The sequence below is a fragment of the Podarcis raffonei genome, chromosome 3, assembly GCF_027172205.1.
Source record: "Podarcis raffonei isolate rPodRaf1 chromosome 3, rPodRaf1.pri, whole genome shotgun sequence".
Lineage (NCBI taxonomy): Eukaryota > Metazoa > Chordata > Lepidosauria > Squamata > Lacertidae > Podarcis > Podarcis raffonei.
The window spans coordinates 15,655,255-15,673,777 of record NC_070604.1 but is presented as its reverse complement, the minus strand read 5'-3'; the positions used below and the strand labels follow the sequence as shown (position 1 = coordinate 15,673,777).

The following is an 18,523-nucleotide window of genomic DNA, read 5'->3' as shown; positions in this document are numbered from 1 at the left end:
ATGAAAAAACAGGTGTAACTCCATTGAAGTAAAAGGAATTACATTGGCCTAATCATGTCCTGGAAGTCATGGCAAAGTGAGGTAAGCAGCAAGAATAGGGAATTATGCTAGTCAAAAACAGGAAAATGCAACAGTTTGTATCCTTACGTAGTCCATCTGCTCTGAAGCTACTTTGGAGCAAATAGAAGTCCTCTCATCCGCTTCTCTGGGCATCAAACTAGGTCTGCCGATTCTTGTAGTTCCTCCTACTGCAGTGGGGTTACTCCTGAAGTATAACAATGTCACGGACAGAGCAATAAGACCCATGGTCTTCTCTTCTTTAGAGATGGACCACGGCCAAAAAATCAGATCTGAAGAGCCTCAGTCTTTGAAAAAGTTTGTATCTAGACATGGATCTTAACTCAACTCCTCATATCCATTCTTAATACCATTATTAACTGTTTACTTTCCCACCAACTCTCAAGTCAAACCAATTACATTTTCAACCACCATCAAACTCATAAGTGGAAGTACTGTAGATATTTTCCATGGAAGGCCACCATTTAAATTGTGTTGGAGTTTTTTTTGTAATTAATGTACATACATACAAGGTAATAACCCCTTTTCTTTCTTTCTCTTGGATGCCATTGATGTCTTAGTATCTGAATGTATGGTATTATGTTTCTGGATACTGAGGTATTTGGTAGCACCTCCACATTTACATTTTGTTCAAATGACTAGACGCCGCAGCATCTCATTTTATTTTTATTGTATGTGAATGTGCGTGTGCTTTACCATATTAGCAAAGGGCGTCACTCTTCAGCCTCTAGGTTTGCTTTCATCTTTGCTTCAATGCATCATTTGCAATTAATGCATTGAAATGCCCCCATCACGATTCAGTTTCTCCATCCATCATATTCATGTTCTGTTGAAGACAAACAGCTGCAACTGCGAAACGAAACAAAAGTACAATTCATTCCATACTGTCATCCCTTTGTCCTGACCAGAGCAACTCGATCGTGTCGAAGAGGGCATGAACCATATCAACCAAGACATGAAGGAGGCCGAGAAAAATTTAAAAGATTTAGGGAAATGCTGTGGCCTTTTCATATGTCCTTGTAACAAGTAGGTACTGGGTACCAGCTCTGCTCTGTAATGTCCAGTTCTTTGTCATGAGTGAATGTCTGAAGTTTTCTTTTCTTTTTTGTCTTTTTTTCTTTTCTTTGTCCCTTTCCATCTGCTTCATACTGTGGGGATAAAATACTTGTGTTTAATCAGAACAACTGGAGCGCATCGAAGAGGGAATGGACCAAATCAATAAGGACATGAAAGAAGCAGAAAAGAATTTGACGGACCTAGGAAAATTCTGTGGTCTTTGTGCCTGTCCATGCAACAAGTAGGTGTTGCCTGCCTGCCTGCCTGCCTGCCTGCCTGCCTGAAATTTTGAGCACCCAAGGCTGATCGCAAGCTAGCAAGCCTTGTGATGCTCATCCTTGCTTAAGGCACCTGGGCAGGATGAGCATGTGGCATGCAGAGAGAACAATTCTGGTTCCAATGCGTTCATCTCATAGCGGAGACCAGAGGTTCCCAAATTTTAGGGACCGACAAACCACTCTTGCCCTGCTTTTATGAAAATAAAAAATAAAACCCTCCCAGGTTCCTCCTCTTTTCCCCACTGTCAGCATCCAAATTCCCAAGCGCTATGGATCCAACCATTTATTCCCAAAAGCAGTTACCTGGAAACTTGAATGTTGACACGGGGGGGTTGTGGCTTCACATCAGTCCCAGTGGAGAAGAAGTGGCATATTGCCCTTCCCCTCCATGGATGGTCACTGGTGTGACATGGGAACTAGACGAGGTCAGGATCATGGTGGCTTCGTTAGCTATTTGAGAGCCACTTGCCATCATCTCAGAGTTCACGAGTGGCTTATGGGTTTAATGTTTGGGAATCTTTGGCAAAACAGTGAGATCACCGTCGCTGCATTTAAAATCAGGCATACCACACTGAAACCTTCACTGTGGACACTTTTAAATGATGAAGATTTCAACATTTTACAGAGTGTGTACTATGTCGTAATAACCTAAGCTTCAAAAATTATGGCGCTATCGCAGAATACTGACTTTTCTCTCTCGTTCTCAAGCTTTAAAGGGAATGCTTTCTTGACCATGAGCTGTGCTCCAAAATTGCATAAAATGACCATTTGGAACCAAAAACAATACCAACATCCTATTTAATCAGTTAATCTCTCTTTGCAAGGTCTGGAGACGTGCCATAGTTTCTTGTCTGATCCCAAGAAATGGGGAGTTTTAAAATTTATTTTTATATATTGGCAGGGAAACTAGACCCATTTTGCTAATTGTCATTCCCCAATTGGGTAGTGTACACCAAGCAGAAATGTTGAAATGTGCTGGGTTTGCTTGCATGTTATTGTCACAAAATGAAAATGCAGCATTAAAAAATGTGATGTCTGGGCTTTGGAGGGAGGCAGTAGACATGAAAGAACAGGCTTTCTGATGGATAGCAGACTTAGTATGCACTGACACTGCATGAAGGAATTACTAAAAATACATTAATAAGTAGGCCGCCCCAAATGGTGTGTATGTCAGCGAGTGACTGTGTTCAAGTGTGTTTGTAATCTTCTTTTTCAGCATTTCATTAGTCCAGCTTTACAGTAGGGTATTCGCCTACTCACCTGGGGTGAATAATAATTCCTCTGGGTGAGTAAATTGCCAAACATTTCTGGGAAGGTATGTTTCTTGTTCTGATGTGCAAGGTCGGATCAGGCCTTCAAAGCAAGCAGCAAAAACCAGCCAGAGCCCTTGCAGAACTTAAAGAGAATATTGAAACAGGAGATGCCAAAATCTGCAATGGCAGTAAAAAGTTTGGATGGCTGAACTTTATACTGGCTACCCTTTTGCATAGATAGGAGAGTCAACCAGAGGGTAAAGTGGTGTGTGTGTGTGTGTGCGCGCGTGTGTGTTTTGAAAGGGGGAAAGAGTCTATTGTCCTAAGTAGACCTGACAATCTAAAGGAAATTCTAATCTCAAGTGTCAATTACTGTGCTAAAAAAAGGCACCTGAACTATCAAAATCCAACTAGCATTCAGGCTGGTAGGACTGTTTGTTTACCTGTTCAATCATTCATTATTATTATTATTATTATTATTATTATTATTATTATTATTAACATTTCTTAGCCACTTTATACCAAAAGAGTCTCAAAGAGATTTAACAAGACAAAACCCAAACAGATAAAATCAAGTCAAAGCCAAAAAGATAGCATACAACACAAAATTTCTGGATTGCTTATCAAGCAACTTCTTCTAACAATCCCTGCTAGTATGCAGCCTGTTCATCTGTATGGTTATTAAGAAGTTTTATGGGCCTTACTACCAAATATCCCTAGGATTTCAGCTGGACTGCACAACCCTAACTATATTTATTCAGAAGTAAGGCCTCTTGATTTTAATGTAACTTACTTCTAATTTAACAATGCAGTCCTATGCATGTCTACTCATAAAGAAGACCCACTGAGTTCAGTGGGATTAATTCCTGTGTTGACATTGAGGGCAATGAAACTAACACCTGGGTCAGCAAGTACGGTATATGTTTGTGCTATTAAGTCCAATGGTGGTTTATGGAACTACCATTTGACTTCTGAAACGTTTGACAACCGAAAACTGAAAGCGGAAGCCTCAATATAATAGGGAAACTCAAAACAGAAGCCGTGTAGCCCATTTGGCTTCTGAAAATCGTTCAAAAATCAGAGCAGTTACTTCCTGGTTTTCGATTTTTGGGAGCCAAAACGTTAAAAAACAGAGCCGTTTGAGAACCGAGGTTTGACTGTAGTAAGGATTCTTCATTCAGCCCACTCAGTCTCCAAAAGTACCCAACTTAAAACATCTTTCTTCACGCAATTTATAAAATACAGCACTCATTAAAAGTGTTGTTGATTAGCACATTGTTTGAAATCTATGGCCAAATGGAAAACATTGTACACTGTTCAGATCATGCGTGCCACTATTACGAAGTAGCAATATTGGACATTTCTTACTAACGGCACCCCAACTTTTCAAATTCTCCTTTCTTCCCTCAGATAGGAGAGCTTCATATTTAAAACACAGACTTGTACATACCTCATTAATAAAATTAATTGTCATCTTTGGTTTAAACCCCCAAGAGAGACTTCCTGAAAGCTGATAATTCTGACAATGAGCTTCCATCACGTCCAATTTGTAATCTCGGATAGCTTTTGTTCTGAAACAACCCAAAGGAAAGCTGCACATGCTAATATTATCTGCCGCCTCCTGGTATGCCTGGATTTTAATTTCTCTGTGGCGACTCAGTCAAAGATGGCTCCTCGGTTGCCCTGTGCAATTGAATTCGCAACGTGGCTCTCCAAGACATGGCTTTTCAGGGCTGAAAGTTTTAAAATTTGCAACATAGCTGAAGATCCATTTTTGCCTGTGTCCCACTCGCTGCGTAGGCTGTTACTGCTAGTGCATTAAGAGAATGTTTGAACCACTGGGGTTAGCTGTGCTTTACAGAGAATGCTTCACTTTCTTATTCATGCCTGTAGCTGGTGCATGAAAAAAGATTATATCTAGAAGAATTTCCCTTTCTGATGCTCAACTGCTACACATGCTTGTATTATAGTTATTTATCTGTTTCTTCATTTTTCCCGCACTCATCCCACTATGGCCTAATTTTACTTTTTGTCTCTGTGGACAAAGGTTTGTACATCAACTCTGGATGTATATTCTTTCCAAGTACCGATATATTATTAAAATATCTAATCTAAATTGCCATATATGACCCCAGAAGTCAAACAAGCCAAGATTGATTTCGCTGGAAATCACTAAAAGTTTGGCGGATACAGAGGTTTATTGTGCCACACATAAAAAAGCAAGTTGGCCATGGTTCTGTGTTCAAAAGAGACGAGATCTGTGTGTTTTTTAATCTTAATCTGTCGCTGTGATGTGATGTACACACTACCCTCGGTGGTTTCTGTCTTCATGTCTGTATGTTCTGGCAGTATGTTCTCTGTGTTATATGTCCAAATGTGTCATGAAATACAGGTTTTCTAGTTGTGTTTCATTTTTAAAAAAAATTAAAACAAAACAACAACAAAAATGCAAGACCAAATTCTTGCTGACTTGGCAATCGCAGGCGACTTCATTGGAAATTTATTATTATTATTATTAAATGAAATTTCTAAACATAGCAGTCGTTGTGGCAGCAAAACGATAAAAATGAAATCAATCCTTTTGTTCAGTTGTATGATATATCGGTATACCAGACTGTCCCGTCCCATCCCCTTGTATGAAACGCTCATTTGCTTGACTCGGCTCTTAGCTTGAAGAAAGAACAATCGTCGCATTTCTTGCAGTTGCTTCCACCCAGGTTCTGCTTCGTTACTCACCTTCTCTTTTTGCATAGGCTTAAATCGAGTGATGCTTATAAAAAAGCCTGGGGGAATAATCAAGATGGGGTTGTAGCCAGCCAGCCGGCACGCGTTGTGGATGAGCGAGAACAGATGGCTATCAGCGGTGGATTTATCCGCAGGTGAGGCTTGTTCTGGGAATCTTATTTTTACCCATTGTTACCCCTCTTTCTTTCCTGTAACTGGCACATTCAGACCATATGGTCCTACGGAGAGGGTTTGTGGTGCTGCTGTACTGTTGTTTATTCTCAAAGTTGACAACATCCAAGTCAAATGAGTCCGAGTCTTTTGTAAATTTCCACTGACATCCTACGTGGGAGGGGTTTTGAAAAACTTCAGATTGACCCGCAGGTTGGTGGACTTGTAAAAGGGTAAAAGAGTACAGTGGTACCTCGGGTTACATACGCTTCAGGTTACAGACTCCACTAACCCAGAAATAGTACCTCGGGTTAAGAACTTTGCTTCAGGATGAGAACAGAAATTGCACGATGGCGGTGCGGCAGCAGCGGGAAGCCCCGTTAACTAAAGTGGTGCTTCAGGTTAAGAACAGTTTCAGGTTAAGAACAAACCTCCGGAACGAATTAAGCACGTAACCAGAGGTACCACTGTACTGTACTAAAAGAGTACAGTGGAACTTGGGTTACGTACCATCATCCTTACGAATGCTTCGGGTAAGGTGGCAAATTACTATCTCAGTCTTTTAAGGATGTATACACCACACTTTAGGATAAAATCTTTCCTGCGTGGCTTAGAAATGAGCACCTGTTTCATGACTTTCTGGCAGTAAGAAGCAATCAAGTGCATTGCTCTGAACAGGCAAAGAAGTCTAGCAGTTTGGGATGAATATGTAGCTTTATGATACAGTTCAGATCACCTTTACTCCTTACTACTTGACAGGGTAACAAATGATGCCCGAGAAGGTGAGATGGATGAAAATCTGGAACAAGTCAGTGGCATCATTGGAAATCTCCGTCACATGGCCCTGGATATGGGCAATGAGATTGACACACAGAACCGCCAAATTGACAGGATCATGGAGAAGGTAAGAGCTGGCCTGCTATATTCCTAGTTCTGAGCATGATAGTAAGTTTTTTTTCTGGATCAAAATGTTGGGATAAAAACTAAGAGTGTGTTTAATTTTCCCATCTTTGTGGGGTTGTGAGGGGTTGTAGGGACGCGGGTGACATTGTGGTCTAAACTACAGAGCCTAGGGCTTGCCGATCAGAAGGTCGGTGGTTCGAATCCCCGCGACGGGGTGAGCTCCCGTTGCTCGGTCCCAGCTCCTGCCCACCTAGAAGGTTGAAAGCACGTCAAAGTGCAAGTAGATAAATAGGTACCACTCTGGCGGGAAGGTAAACAGCGTTTCCGTGCGCTGCTCTGGTTTCGCCAGAAGCGGCTTAGTCATGCTGGCCATATGACCTGGAAGCTGTCTACAGACAAACGCCAGCTCCCTCGGCCTATAGAGTGAGATGAGCACGCAACCCCAGAGTCATCCGCAACTGGACCTAATGGTCAGGGGTACCTATACCTTTACCTTTTGGAGCAAAGCATTTAGCTTCTATGCTAAAGTGATGGGTGCAGGGACTTCCTTTTTAGCAGTATATAAAGCATAAGCCTCATGGCATTTGCATGGAATTTGTTTCTGGTCTAGATAGATACCTCTAGGCCAGCCTTCCTCAACCTTAAATTCCCAGATCATAGAACTGTAGACTTGAAAGGGACACTGAGGTCATCTAGTTCAGCCTCCTACAAGACAGGAATCTCAACTAAAACATCCATGACAGATGGCCATCCAACATCTGCTTTGAAACTTCCAATAGTTTCCAACCTTCCAGAAGTCTTTGGTTGCCTCAAAAGATAATTCCTCCATAATACTTATAGGACTAGGTATCAAAAGATAAAATCAGGGGGGAAAAATAGACAGGTATCTCACCATGCACAAAAGAAAGGAATGTAAGATTGAGACTGCCACAAATGCACACCTTCAGGGAATGAAATCTGCAGCTAGGTAATTTTCTTTATCCAGTAACTGAATGTAGTGACAGTTCCTCACCGGACTCGAGAATAAGTATAGCAACGTTAGCTTTTCAATGCCCAGCTGTACCATTTGTTAAGGGAACTAGAATGGCCCCTTTCAATCCAAATATAAAATGCATCATGCTTTATCCTGAAGTTCTGGAACTCCTCGTCACTGCAGAAGACCTTTTTACACATGCACACAGTAGCTATCAATAGGTGGAAAGCTCAACTCATCCGAATGTGAATTTGACTTTATTGTCTACTCTGCATGTATCTAGAATCAAAGAATCGCAGAATCATAGCATTGTAGAGTTGGTCATCTAGTCCAACCCCCTGCAATGCAGGAATCTCAGGTAAAGCATCCATGACTGATCCAACCTCTGCTTAAAAACCTCCAAGGAAGGAGAGTCCACTACCTTCTGAGGGAGCCTGTTCCGCTGTCAAACAGCATCTTACTGCCAGAAAGTTCTTCCTGGTGTTTAGTCGGAATCTCCGTTCTTGTAACATGAAGCAGAGCAGGAGAAAACAAGCTTGCTCCATCTTCCATGCGACAGCCCTTGAGATATTTCAAGATGGCTATCACATCTCCTCTCAATCTCCTCTGTACTAGGCTAAACATACTCCGCTCCCTCAACTGTTCCTCACAAGGGTTCGTTTCCAGACCCTCTCTCATCTTGGTTCCCAGATGTTCTCGAACCATAACTCCCATGACACTAGCTAGGATTTATTTATTTATTTATTTATTTATTTATTTATTTATTTTTATACCCCGCCCTCCCTGGCCAAGACCAGGCTCAGGGTGGCTAACATCAGGTATAAAAACAATTGATTAAAATACAACTTAAAAACAAGATTAAAATACTACTTAAAACGCAGCCTCATTTCAGTGGAAGCCCAGATCAAAAACTGTTTGGGGGGAGAAAACGTCAAATCTTCACCAAGGCCAACTATCCAGACTGGTCCTACATGGGCCAGGGAAGTCCCCAAATAGGGGTTCCATCACAGAAGGAAAAGGAAAAGAATGATAGTTGTAGCCCAACAATTTCTCGGAACCCCAGGTTGAGAAAGGCTGCTCTAAGCAAATAAAGATGGTGGTTGGCTCGTTTCTCGCCAGCACTGAACTTTTAGTGCACCCAGCTACGCTCTAAGCAACCTGGGTCATCCCCAGGTAGACTGGACTTGAATATTACTCAGGATGAACTTCAGCCAACTCAGTTGCACCTATTCCACAATTACATCTCTCTCTCTCTTTCTCCCATCTAGGCTGTTTCCAACAAAACCAGGATTGATGAGGCCAATCAACGTGCAACAAAAATGCTGGGCAGCGGTTAGATGTGCCCCTGTGCTGATTCTCTTTCTGAACACTGTCCGCAAGGGCAGCACTTTCATGCTTTTTTCTCATGGTATTTACCAACTAGGTTTGCACACATGCACATATCAAAAAAACACCCACACAACAACAACCACCCACCCCTCTCTTTCTGCTCTCCCAGCCCAGCCCATATCCCAGTTGTAAATGTTGTCCTGTGTAGGTTGTCAGCTTTCCAAAAATGATACTTGTAAATTATTATCTTCCAGATCTCTTCCTTTCCAAAGGTTGTATATAGTACTGATTCGATGGCTATAGCTCATGACAACGTTCGATATATCTGTTGGATTTCTATTGCCCCCTCCCTCCCCTCTCCCCACATTTCTTTCTGTCTGTCTGTTTTTGGTTGGTGAGGTTTTTTTAAACAACAACAACAACTTTATGATGTTTTTTGCTGAATGACAAACAAATGTAGGAATGCTCAACGTGCTGTTAAACTTTTAACTATACAGTATTGTTCTTGTAAAACTGTTAACATTCCACAGAGCCACCCGCAAGAGTATTTTCTTTGGGTGTCATGTCGTTTAAGCACTTAAGAATTTGGTGTTTTTCTCTCTTTCTCTCTCTTTCTCGGTTCTCCATCGCTCTCTCCATTGGTCGTTATGAGTTCATTGATTAGACAGTGTGGAATTCTATAAGTTATAACAAGCATTGCACTAAAAGAAATAATACTAATAAATAAAAAGTGACGTGATTTTATGCATTTATTGCATGAGAAATAGACTTTTAGACTCCTTAACTTAAGTGAGACTTTTCCATGGCAGTAGCAACATCGACAACAACAAAAAGAAAAATTTAAAATTAGCATGCTCCGTATTGGAACACTGTCAGGACTATGTTATAATACCAGCAAGTTTGCAGTAGTGCCATTTATTTCTTCTTGTCAATATATATATATATATTATATTATAAATATAAATATATATAGTTATGAGCCATGTTCATTTCTTTTCTTTTCTCTTTTTCTTTTTTTCCCTTACTTTTAATTTCAAAAAGAGGTGGATTTGGCACTCATTTAACCATTGCCAGCAAATTAAATGTTTGGCTGATACTATTGTCAAGGACAAAAAATATATATTTAAAAATGAAGAAAAAAGCATCAACAAATAAGAAATAAGTGTAATATATATAGTTTGTCTGCTGCTTTCAAAGACTGTCTTTTTTCAGGGGGGAGGGAATGGCTATCATATGAAATGTTGCAGAGAAATGTAATTTTTATAAGGCTCTCTCTATCTTTCTAGCTCCTCTCTCTCTCTCTCTCTCCTCTCTCTCTCTCTCTCTCTTTCCATTTCTCTCCCCCTCCCCCAATGTGGTTTGTTATTGGTAGAGTTCTCTGTTTGCTTACCTAGAGCTATGCACACCAAAATCACTGCGATGTTTAGTAGCTGTTATTAATTAAAAAAACAAAAAACAAAAAATAACCTACATGAATGAAAATCTAGATAAAACTGTGAGATTAAATATAGTTGCCGCATGTACTATGAAATTCCTTCTGTCTCCTGTCAGTTTGTGACGTGATTGACATTTTGTAGCTAGTTTAAAAATATTAAAAATTATAGACCCTCCCAAGACTTTTTTCTTAATCTGTTTTTGTTGGCTCTTTGCTGCTCATACCTTGTTATTCCCCACCCATCAGGAAGGAAAGGGATTCTGTGCCGATCAGGTGGCCCAGGTGATTCTGAGCAAGCAGCCTGCCTCCTGAAACGCAATAGAAATTTTGTGTTTGAGGCGAGCAGAGAAAATAGCCCTGCCCTGCAGATCTGTGGCATCCCTGCAGCCCTAGGATATTTCAGTTCTCCCTCTTGTGAGGGTAGAAAGAGAGAGGGAGATGCTGCTACCCTGGGCTCCTCGCCACCTCCGTGAAATCTCCCCTAGAGTGCGCCAGGAGATGTCTTGCCAAATGCAAGGTGCTTCTTATAAAATGAGATTCAGAAGCAATACAAAACACAAGTGAGTGAGAAGTTTAAAGATTTCCTTCTAAACAGCAAGCAATATGTACATACCAAGCAAGTGCTTCATTCTGCCACTGGGAAACCCTCAAGAAGCGGTAAAGTGACTCAGTTGGCATGGCCCCATGACCAATTGATCTGTGCATGAGCTTCTCCTTAACTCTGCCCCAAACCATCCAATTTAGACAAAGCTAGCCTGTGTGGCTTGCCCGACTGGCTACATGCAGATCATTCATTAGTGGCTATGTGCAGATTATTCATTGGTGGCTATGTGCAGATTATTCATTAGTAGCTATGTGTAGATCATTCATTACTGGCTATGTGCAGATTATTCATGAGTGACTATGTGCAGATTGGGACGCGGGTGGCGCTGTGGGTTAAACCACAGAGCCTAGGGCTTGCTGATCAGAAGGTCAGCAGTTCAAATCCCTGCGATGGGGTGAGCTCCCGTTGCTCGGTCCCTGCTCTTGCCAACCTAGCAGTTCGAAAGCACGTCAAAGTGCAAGTAGATAAATAGGTACTGCTCTGGCGGGAAGGTAAACGGCGTTTCCATGCACTGCTCTGGTTCGTCAGAAGCGGCTTAGTCATGCTGGCCACATGACCCGGAAGCCGTATGCTGGCTCCCTCGGCCAATAAAGTGAGATGAGCGCCGCAACCCCAGAGTCAGTCACGACTGGACCTAATGGTCAGGGGTCCCTTTACCTTTACCTTTATGTGCAGATTATTCATTAATGGATACATGCAGAGTATTCATTACTGGCTTCTTGCAGATTATTCGTTACTGGCTATATGTAGATCATTCATTACTGGCTACGTGCAGATCATTCATTAGTGGCTATGTGCAGATTATTTGCAGCCATTAGTGGCTATGTGCAGAATTATTCATTAGCCACCCCCTCCCAATGCCTCATTTTCTCAAAACAATGTCCAACATCAAAGAAGTTCCTAGCACTATCAGTTCCTCCCAATTGATTAGGACATTAAAGGCTTTTCTCGTGGCATCAAAGAACTTAGCAAGGGATAAGAAGGGGGAAGGAACAGAGGCAGGAAGGGTAACCATGTCAGATCACTAACTCCTCGAAAGACAACTTATCTTCTGGATAGATTGTCCATACAACTCGGTGAAGACATGGATCCAAAACAAGCAAAACGCAGTGTTGCAAAATTTGGATGCCCCCAATCTATGCCACGCTGTGGCAAGTTTCTAGGGGGTCCAGGCAATCCCCAAGGGTCAGTATCCCTGCAAGAATCAAGATGCGGCAGAGGCTGTCATAGCTTTAAGAAATAGGATTCATTCACATATTGGCATGGACTGCTTGGATGCAGAGGAATAGTGGGGGGGGGAATCAGATGGGGAACCCCAAGAGAAGAAGGCTCAGGGTTCAGAATGGTGGTGGGGTGACGACGAGTTGTAAGAGGGAGAAGACTGAGAAGAGGAGTTGTCGGAAGCTGAAGGGGTAACTGGGCTTAGTGAGCTGGGGGAGCCTGTGGCAGAGAGAAGTCTAGAATCAGAGGCAGAGGCTGAAGCAGGAGAGTGGGTTGAGGGAGGCCAAGAGGCAGAGATGAGTCCAGTTGGTGAAGAGTCATAAGCATCTCTCCCTCCTGCAAGCTCCCCTCCACCCTGGTCTCTCAGAACTAGAAGAGGGAAGAAAAGAGTGGTGGAGGCTCCTCCCCCTCCCAGCCTTCCCCCTTTTCTTCCTCTGACCACACATCGTTGTCCCACCACCACCAGCCCCCAAACTCTGTGCCTTCTTCCCTCGGGGGTTCCCCAGCTGGGTCCTCCCACCATTCCTCTGCACCTAACCAGTCCCATATTTTCACCTGAATTTAGATGGAGGGAGCCCAGATCTTACAGCATGGTCATCTCCAGAGGGGTTTGTTCCCCACGGTAGTGCAGTTCATGAGTGCAAGGCATCTCCCCCTGCTTGCCTTCAGCCAACTGGCCAGATTCATTCCAATCCTCATGCCACCAACTCTTCCTGAGACATCGCACCCAGTTACCCTGGCAACCTTCCACACCTCCTATTTCTGTTCGCACCTTGGGGGGGGAGAGAGAACAGATGTCTTGCATTACCAATGGCCTTCAATCATTACGTGGTCTGCCAAAACCCTCCGCAGTTTTCAAGTGGTCCATAGGGTGTTTGGGAACTGCTGACTTAAGGCATGCTGAGTCATAGAATAATAGAATTGTAGGGTTGGAAGGGACCACAAGGATCGCCTAAGTCCAAGCCAAACCTTTTGTCCAACATGGGGTCTGAACCCACAACAATCAGATTAAGAGTCTCGTGCTCTCCCAGCTGAGGTGTCAAAGGCCTGTATTATTTCTGAATGGCCCTAGCTTGGCCAGGTCATTTTGCTTAGGCTAGCCCAGGAATTCTTCTGCAGTTAACATTCTCCCTTCATATCCCAAATACCCAAAATCCTAGAACTTCTCTCTGCTATTTACTAATAGACTCCATTACCTCATAGACCTGAATCATTAACACAAATAAAGTCATTAATATTGCAGTAATTGAAATTAATAAGATTTTGGAATGCAGATACCATAAAAAATCATCAAACCATCAAGTCTAGCACACGGGAGGCCACCTAAATTATTTAGTTTGGTATTTTAATGATTGGATTTTATTAACTGTATTATAATTTGGCATTGTTATAATGAGGCTATCATTGGGTTGTAACTGAAAACTAATAAAACTTATTATCATCAATACACTAGACCTGAATTCCACCCCCTTGGGTTCTAGGGGAGGAAAGCAGGAAAGGTCAAAGGAGCACAAGGATGCTCTGACCTCACTTCCGCTTTGCCAGCACAAGCGAAGGACAGGAAATTCTCTCTCCCACCCTGTCCTTTATGGTTGTGGCCTGAATCGTGAGGAATCGTGTGGAATCGCAGGACTCACCAGAAGAGTGGACCTTCTAAGAAGAGATGGAGAAAGGAAAAGGGCATCAGGCTGGTCTTTGTGAGGAGGGTGGCAAGGACAAGGGAAAACTGGAAGGGGGAAAGTAGAAGGGCTAGTTATGCTGGCTGCTGTTTTTGCTGCCCACAATGAACAGATAATCTTCATACACTCCTCTCATTTCACGCCTTTGAAAGGCTCTGCTTTGCAGATTTCAGAAAGAAGAGTTTTTGACAAGCAATGAAGCAACTTAAGCAATGGAACCAGCGATGCTTTTCTGCAGGGATGGAGGAAATGGGACTGTCTCCCATTAGCCCTAGCCTACATGGCAAATGGTCAGCAATTGTGGGAACTGTAGTTCAGCAAGATTGGGAGGGCCACGCAGGCTCCCAATTCCTGCTTTGATGCCCTCACATTATGGGACGCGGGTGGCGCTGTGGTCTAAACCACTGAGCCTCTTGGCCTTGCCGATCAGAAGGTCGGCAGTTCAAATCCCCGTGACGGAGTGAGCTCCCGTTGCTCTGTCCCAGCTCCTGCCAACCTAGCAGTTTGAAAGCACACCAGAGCAAGTAGATAAATAGGTACCGCTGTGGCAGGAAGGTAAACAGCGTTTCCATGCGCTCTGGTTTCCGTCGCGGTGTTTTGTTGCGCCAGAAGCGGTCTAGTCATGCTGGCCACATGACCCAGAAAGCTGTCTGTGGACAAACGCTCGGCCTGAAAGCGAGATGAGTGCCACAACCCCTAAGGCCTTTGACTGGACTGGAATCATTATTCTTTGTGGAAAGAAGAAAAGAAAACCAATAATTTTTTTTTTACCAAAAATAAAAAAAGGTTAACCTTCCTTGATATGTGTTCTTTAAAGGCAAGATCTAAATAGAGGAAAGGAAATAAAACAATCCCATCCAGCGCACAATCCCAGTCATGGTCCAGCAGGCGAACAGCTGGAATTGAGGAATCAGCATTCTAGAGATACTAAATAGCAAATAGCATTCCAGTCAACCCTGACCTCTGGTCTCTTGTTTCCTGTTTTGATCGTCTGCCTTCTGCGCGGAGGCAACGTGGATTGTACTTTGTGTGGCGCAAAGGGGGAAGGGAGGGCGTCGGACTCCCATCCATTAAAGGCTGAGCTGAAAATATACCCAAGTAGGGGCTCTTAAATGAAGCTCTTCAAAGAAAGTGCAGGATTAGACTGGATTAGCCGCCGACGTCACAGAGCCACACACAGAATGAGTTATGTAATGTGATTCTCTTTGTAGTTCATCGACTGGACAAGAGTGCAGTTCCTAAGAATGACAGAAATGGAAGGGAACCTCGTGCGGTTTCACTTAATGGGGTGCACAACAGAAATAAGCAAGAACAGGACCAAGAAGGGGGAAGGATATTTTGACAGGATGTTTTCCCAAAAGCTCACCCCCATTAAAGTGTGTGGGGTTCTTGGCTTCCATGTGTCTGAAAGGACTGCTGTGTTACCAGCACCAAAGCGACCTCCCTGAGGCACAAGTCTAGGCAGTGTCTAGTCTAAGGAGATCCTGGGCTGCCCAAAAGATAAGACCCCTCTTTTGGCCTCGCTGATGTGGTCCAATGGAGAGCAGAGCAAGTCTTTTGGCAAAGGTTTGTCTGCAGGAGCTGCCGGAAGGAGCCGTACAAGGTGCCATCCAACCGATTTAGGAACTAAATTAATCTTGTATTGGGTTTATTCCGAGCCTTTTCTTCTTCCACGGGTATTCTGCAAGGCAGTGGAGGTTCAGAATCACAGTTTTCCTTCTCCTAGATGTCAGGGCGACAGTTTGGCCCAAAACCCTACGTCGTGCGATTCAATCAAAGACGATGCCAAAGGCTGGCAAATGCCCCCCTGAAACTATTAGCAGTGAAAATGCCACGTTTCGTGATAGGCCCTAAAATAAGTCCTCCGTGCCCTTGGGGTCCGTTTTGGCCAAAAACCCGACGTCGTACAATTCACTGGAAAACATTGCCAAACACCTGCAAATTGCCCCCTGCAATGTTTGGCCCTGCAAACGGTGCATTTCCAAGTAGGCAAAAAAATTAGCAGTAAAGAAAGAGAAATATTTGCTTTCTACCCCTGGATTTTTTGGAGATAATCAAGTCATGAAGCCAGGTTTGAATGACGCAACAAGCTGGACTCTTACGGTGTGGCAGAGCAAGAGGAAGGGAGGAACATCACAGAGTTTTTGCACCAATATACTGCTTGTTCATATTAAACCATAGTTTGTTTTAAACCATGGTTTAATGTGGCATGCGGGGACACGGGTGGCGCTGTGGGTTAAACCACAGAGCCTAGGACTTGCCGATCAGAAGGTCAGCGGTTCGAATCCCCACGACGGGGTGAGCTCCCATTTCTCGGTTCCTGTTCCTGCCAACCTAGCAGTTCGAAAGAACGTCAAAGTGCAAGTAGATAAATAGGTACCGCTCCGGCGGGAAGGTAAACAGCGTTTCCATGTGCTGCTCTGGTTCACCAGAAGCGGCTTAGTCATGCTGGCCACATGACCCGAAAGCTGTACGCCGGCACCCTCGGCCAATAAAGCGACATGAGCGCCGCAACCCCAGAGTCGGTCACGACTGGACCTAATGGTCAGGGGTCCCTTTACCTTTACCTAATGTGGCATGAAAACCAGGGCATTATGAATCTAAACTGTAAAAGACACTGACTTTTTACTGGGTCTTTTACTTGTTGTAACACTTTAAAATCTTTACCACAAGCTTCTTGCCCCCCCCCCCCTTTTAACTAAGCTTCTATTCTGTCCTCAAAATAATCAGTCTATTTTTTTCCTGGGGAGAGAGGATCTTTTCATGTGATTATGATAAAACCAAATGCATTTGCTTTCTCTGTACAGAAATAATCCTCTTGGCTGCTGCTCAGAATTGAGTCGTGTCTCCGCTTCCCTCGGTTATTTGCAGAAATCTATTTCTTGCACACCCTGAAATTGCATTTTTGAGGCCTAGCCATTGCCACCGGGTTTGCTGCTACTCTTGCTGCAGACCAATGCCCCCTTGCTGAAAAGAATAGAAATAAAGGGATGAAATTAAGATTTGGACTGGGTTTTTGCTTTGCCAGAGACAGAGTCAAAGCTGTTACAAATCTGCAAAAGTGTCTACAAGGCCTCATGGGAGAAGGGGAAGGTTGATTTCTAAGCAGATTTGCACACTTATTTTCCAGTTCTGACATATGCAATTGAGTCTTGTCACCTTCTTAAACGCTTTGACGGCTGCTGTGTGTGAACAAAGCTGCCTAAATGCTCATTCATTTAGGGGAAAGCAGAAGGCAGGCTAATCCTGTTTTACTGATGTTTTGAGAAATCTGACATGTTCGAATTGAGGGGTGTGTTCAAATGAGCAGGATTATTTGGATTCTAGCCTTTTACAACCGTCACAAAAAGACTTTCTAAGTGGTCTAAATGCCCAACCGTGAAGCAGTAGAGGCAGCGGCATAGCATCGGGGGAGGGGGACTGCTGCTGCTGGGACATTTGCCCTGGGTGCATTGGCGGGGGGCTGATCACACCACGCACCCCCAGCCAGCCCTGCACCACTTTGCATGGCTGGGATCTGATGCTCACAGCTGCTTTGCGGAGGGCGGCAAGAGAAGGATGGCATGAGAAGCCATGTGCACTTCAATCCCAGGCCTTTGGGGGCGCAGCTGTGATCAAAGGGCACAGGATGTCATTCTCACAATACGATACGATAATCTTTATTGTCATTGTTCCATACAGAACAACGAAATTGAAAATCTACATCAGACATTCAGAAACCCACAAGCCTGCTATCCCAGCTATCCCAGCCTGGTTAGCCCCCTAAAAACTCTGATACAGAGGTATCTCAGGTTACATACACTTCAGGTTACAGACTCTGCTAACCCAGAAATAGTACCTCGGGTTAAGAACTTTGCTTCAGGATGAGAACAGAAACCGTGCTCCGGCAGCACAGCGGCAGCGGGAAGCCCCATTAGCTAAAGTGGTGCTTCAGGTTAAGAACAGTTTCAGGTTAAGAACGGACCTTCGGAACGAATTAAGTACGTAACCAGAGGTACCAATGTACCCCATAATTGAATACAATATACTCCCATAGACTTCCTTACACTGCGTTTAAAACCAAAATCACATTTGGAGAGAAACCTGTTTCCCAGGTGACTAATCCTAGTCTTTATAATCCTATACCTTCTTCCAGGGGACGCGGGTGGCGCTGTGGGTTAAACCACAAGTCTAGGACTTGCCGATCAGAAGGTTGGCGGTTCAAATCCCTGTGACGGGGTGAGCTCCCGTTGCTCGCTCCCTGCTTCTGCCAACCTAGCAGTTTGAAAGCACGTCAAAGTGCAAGTAGATGAATAGGTATCACTCCAGTGGGAAGGTAAATGGCGTTTCCATGCGCTGCTCTGCTTCGCTAGAAGCGGCTTAGTCATGCTGGCCACATGACCCGGAAGCTGTACGCCAGCTCCCTCAGCCAATAAAGTGCGATGAGCACCGCAACCCCAGAGTCAGTCACGACTGGACCTAATGGTCAGGGGTCCCTTTACCTTTACTTTTACCTTCTTCCAGAAGGCAGAAGCTGAAAGAGATCATTTCCGGGGTGCGCACACCACCCTCCCAAGAGCAGCTTTGTGAGGCTAGGATCATTCCAGCCTCGTAAGCGGCTCAGGGCTGGTTTTGTTCTGGGGGAATCGGTGGCGAGGGCTGTGTTTGCGTATGGTGAATTCCTTTTGCCTTCCATGCGCTGCCTCATGCTTGAACCCTGGTGCACATGTGCACCCACCCACCCTGGGCATTCTTAAAGCACACTCTGACACTGAGTACAGGCATGCCCTGATCTAGGCACGTTTACTCAGAAGTAGAACCAACTCTATTGAATGGGGCT

General features: G+C 43.9%; 1 protein-coding gene across 2 annotated transcripts in view; it reads left to right on the top strand.

Annotated features, from left to right (window-relative positions):
• SNAP25 (synaptosome associated protein 25) overlaps nt 1-10,375 on the top strand; it is a 79,958-nt gene extending 69,583 nt beyond the window's left edge. Inside the window, exons 5-8 of one of the 2 annotated variants that reach the window (XM_053380638.1) lie at nt 987-1,104; nt 5,419-5,544; nt 6,320-6,464; nt 8,705-10,375. In XM_053380638.1, coding sequence (XP_053236613.1) covers nt 987-1,104; nt 5,419-5,544; nt 6,320-6,464; nt 8,705-8,773 — 458 coding nt within the window. In that variant the 3' untranslated portion in view covers nt 8,774-10,375. Of the gene's footprint in view, nt 1-986; nt 1,105-1,257; nt 1,376-5,418; nt 5,545-6,319; nt 6,465-8,704 lie in introns of both variants that reach the window. The other variant, XM_053380637.1, reaches the window with a different exon arrangement.
• Nucleotides 10,376-18,523: the final 8,148 nt, after the last annotated feature.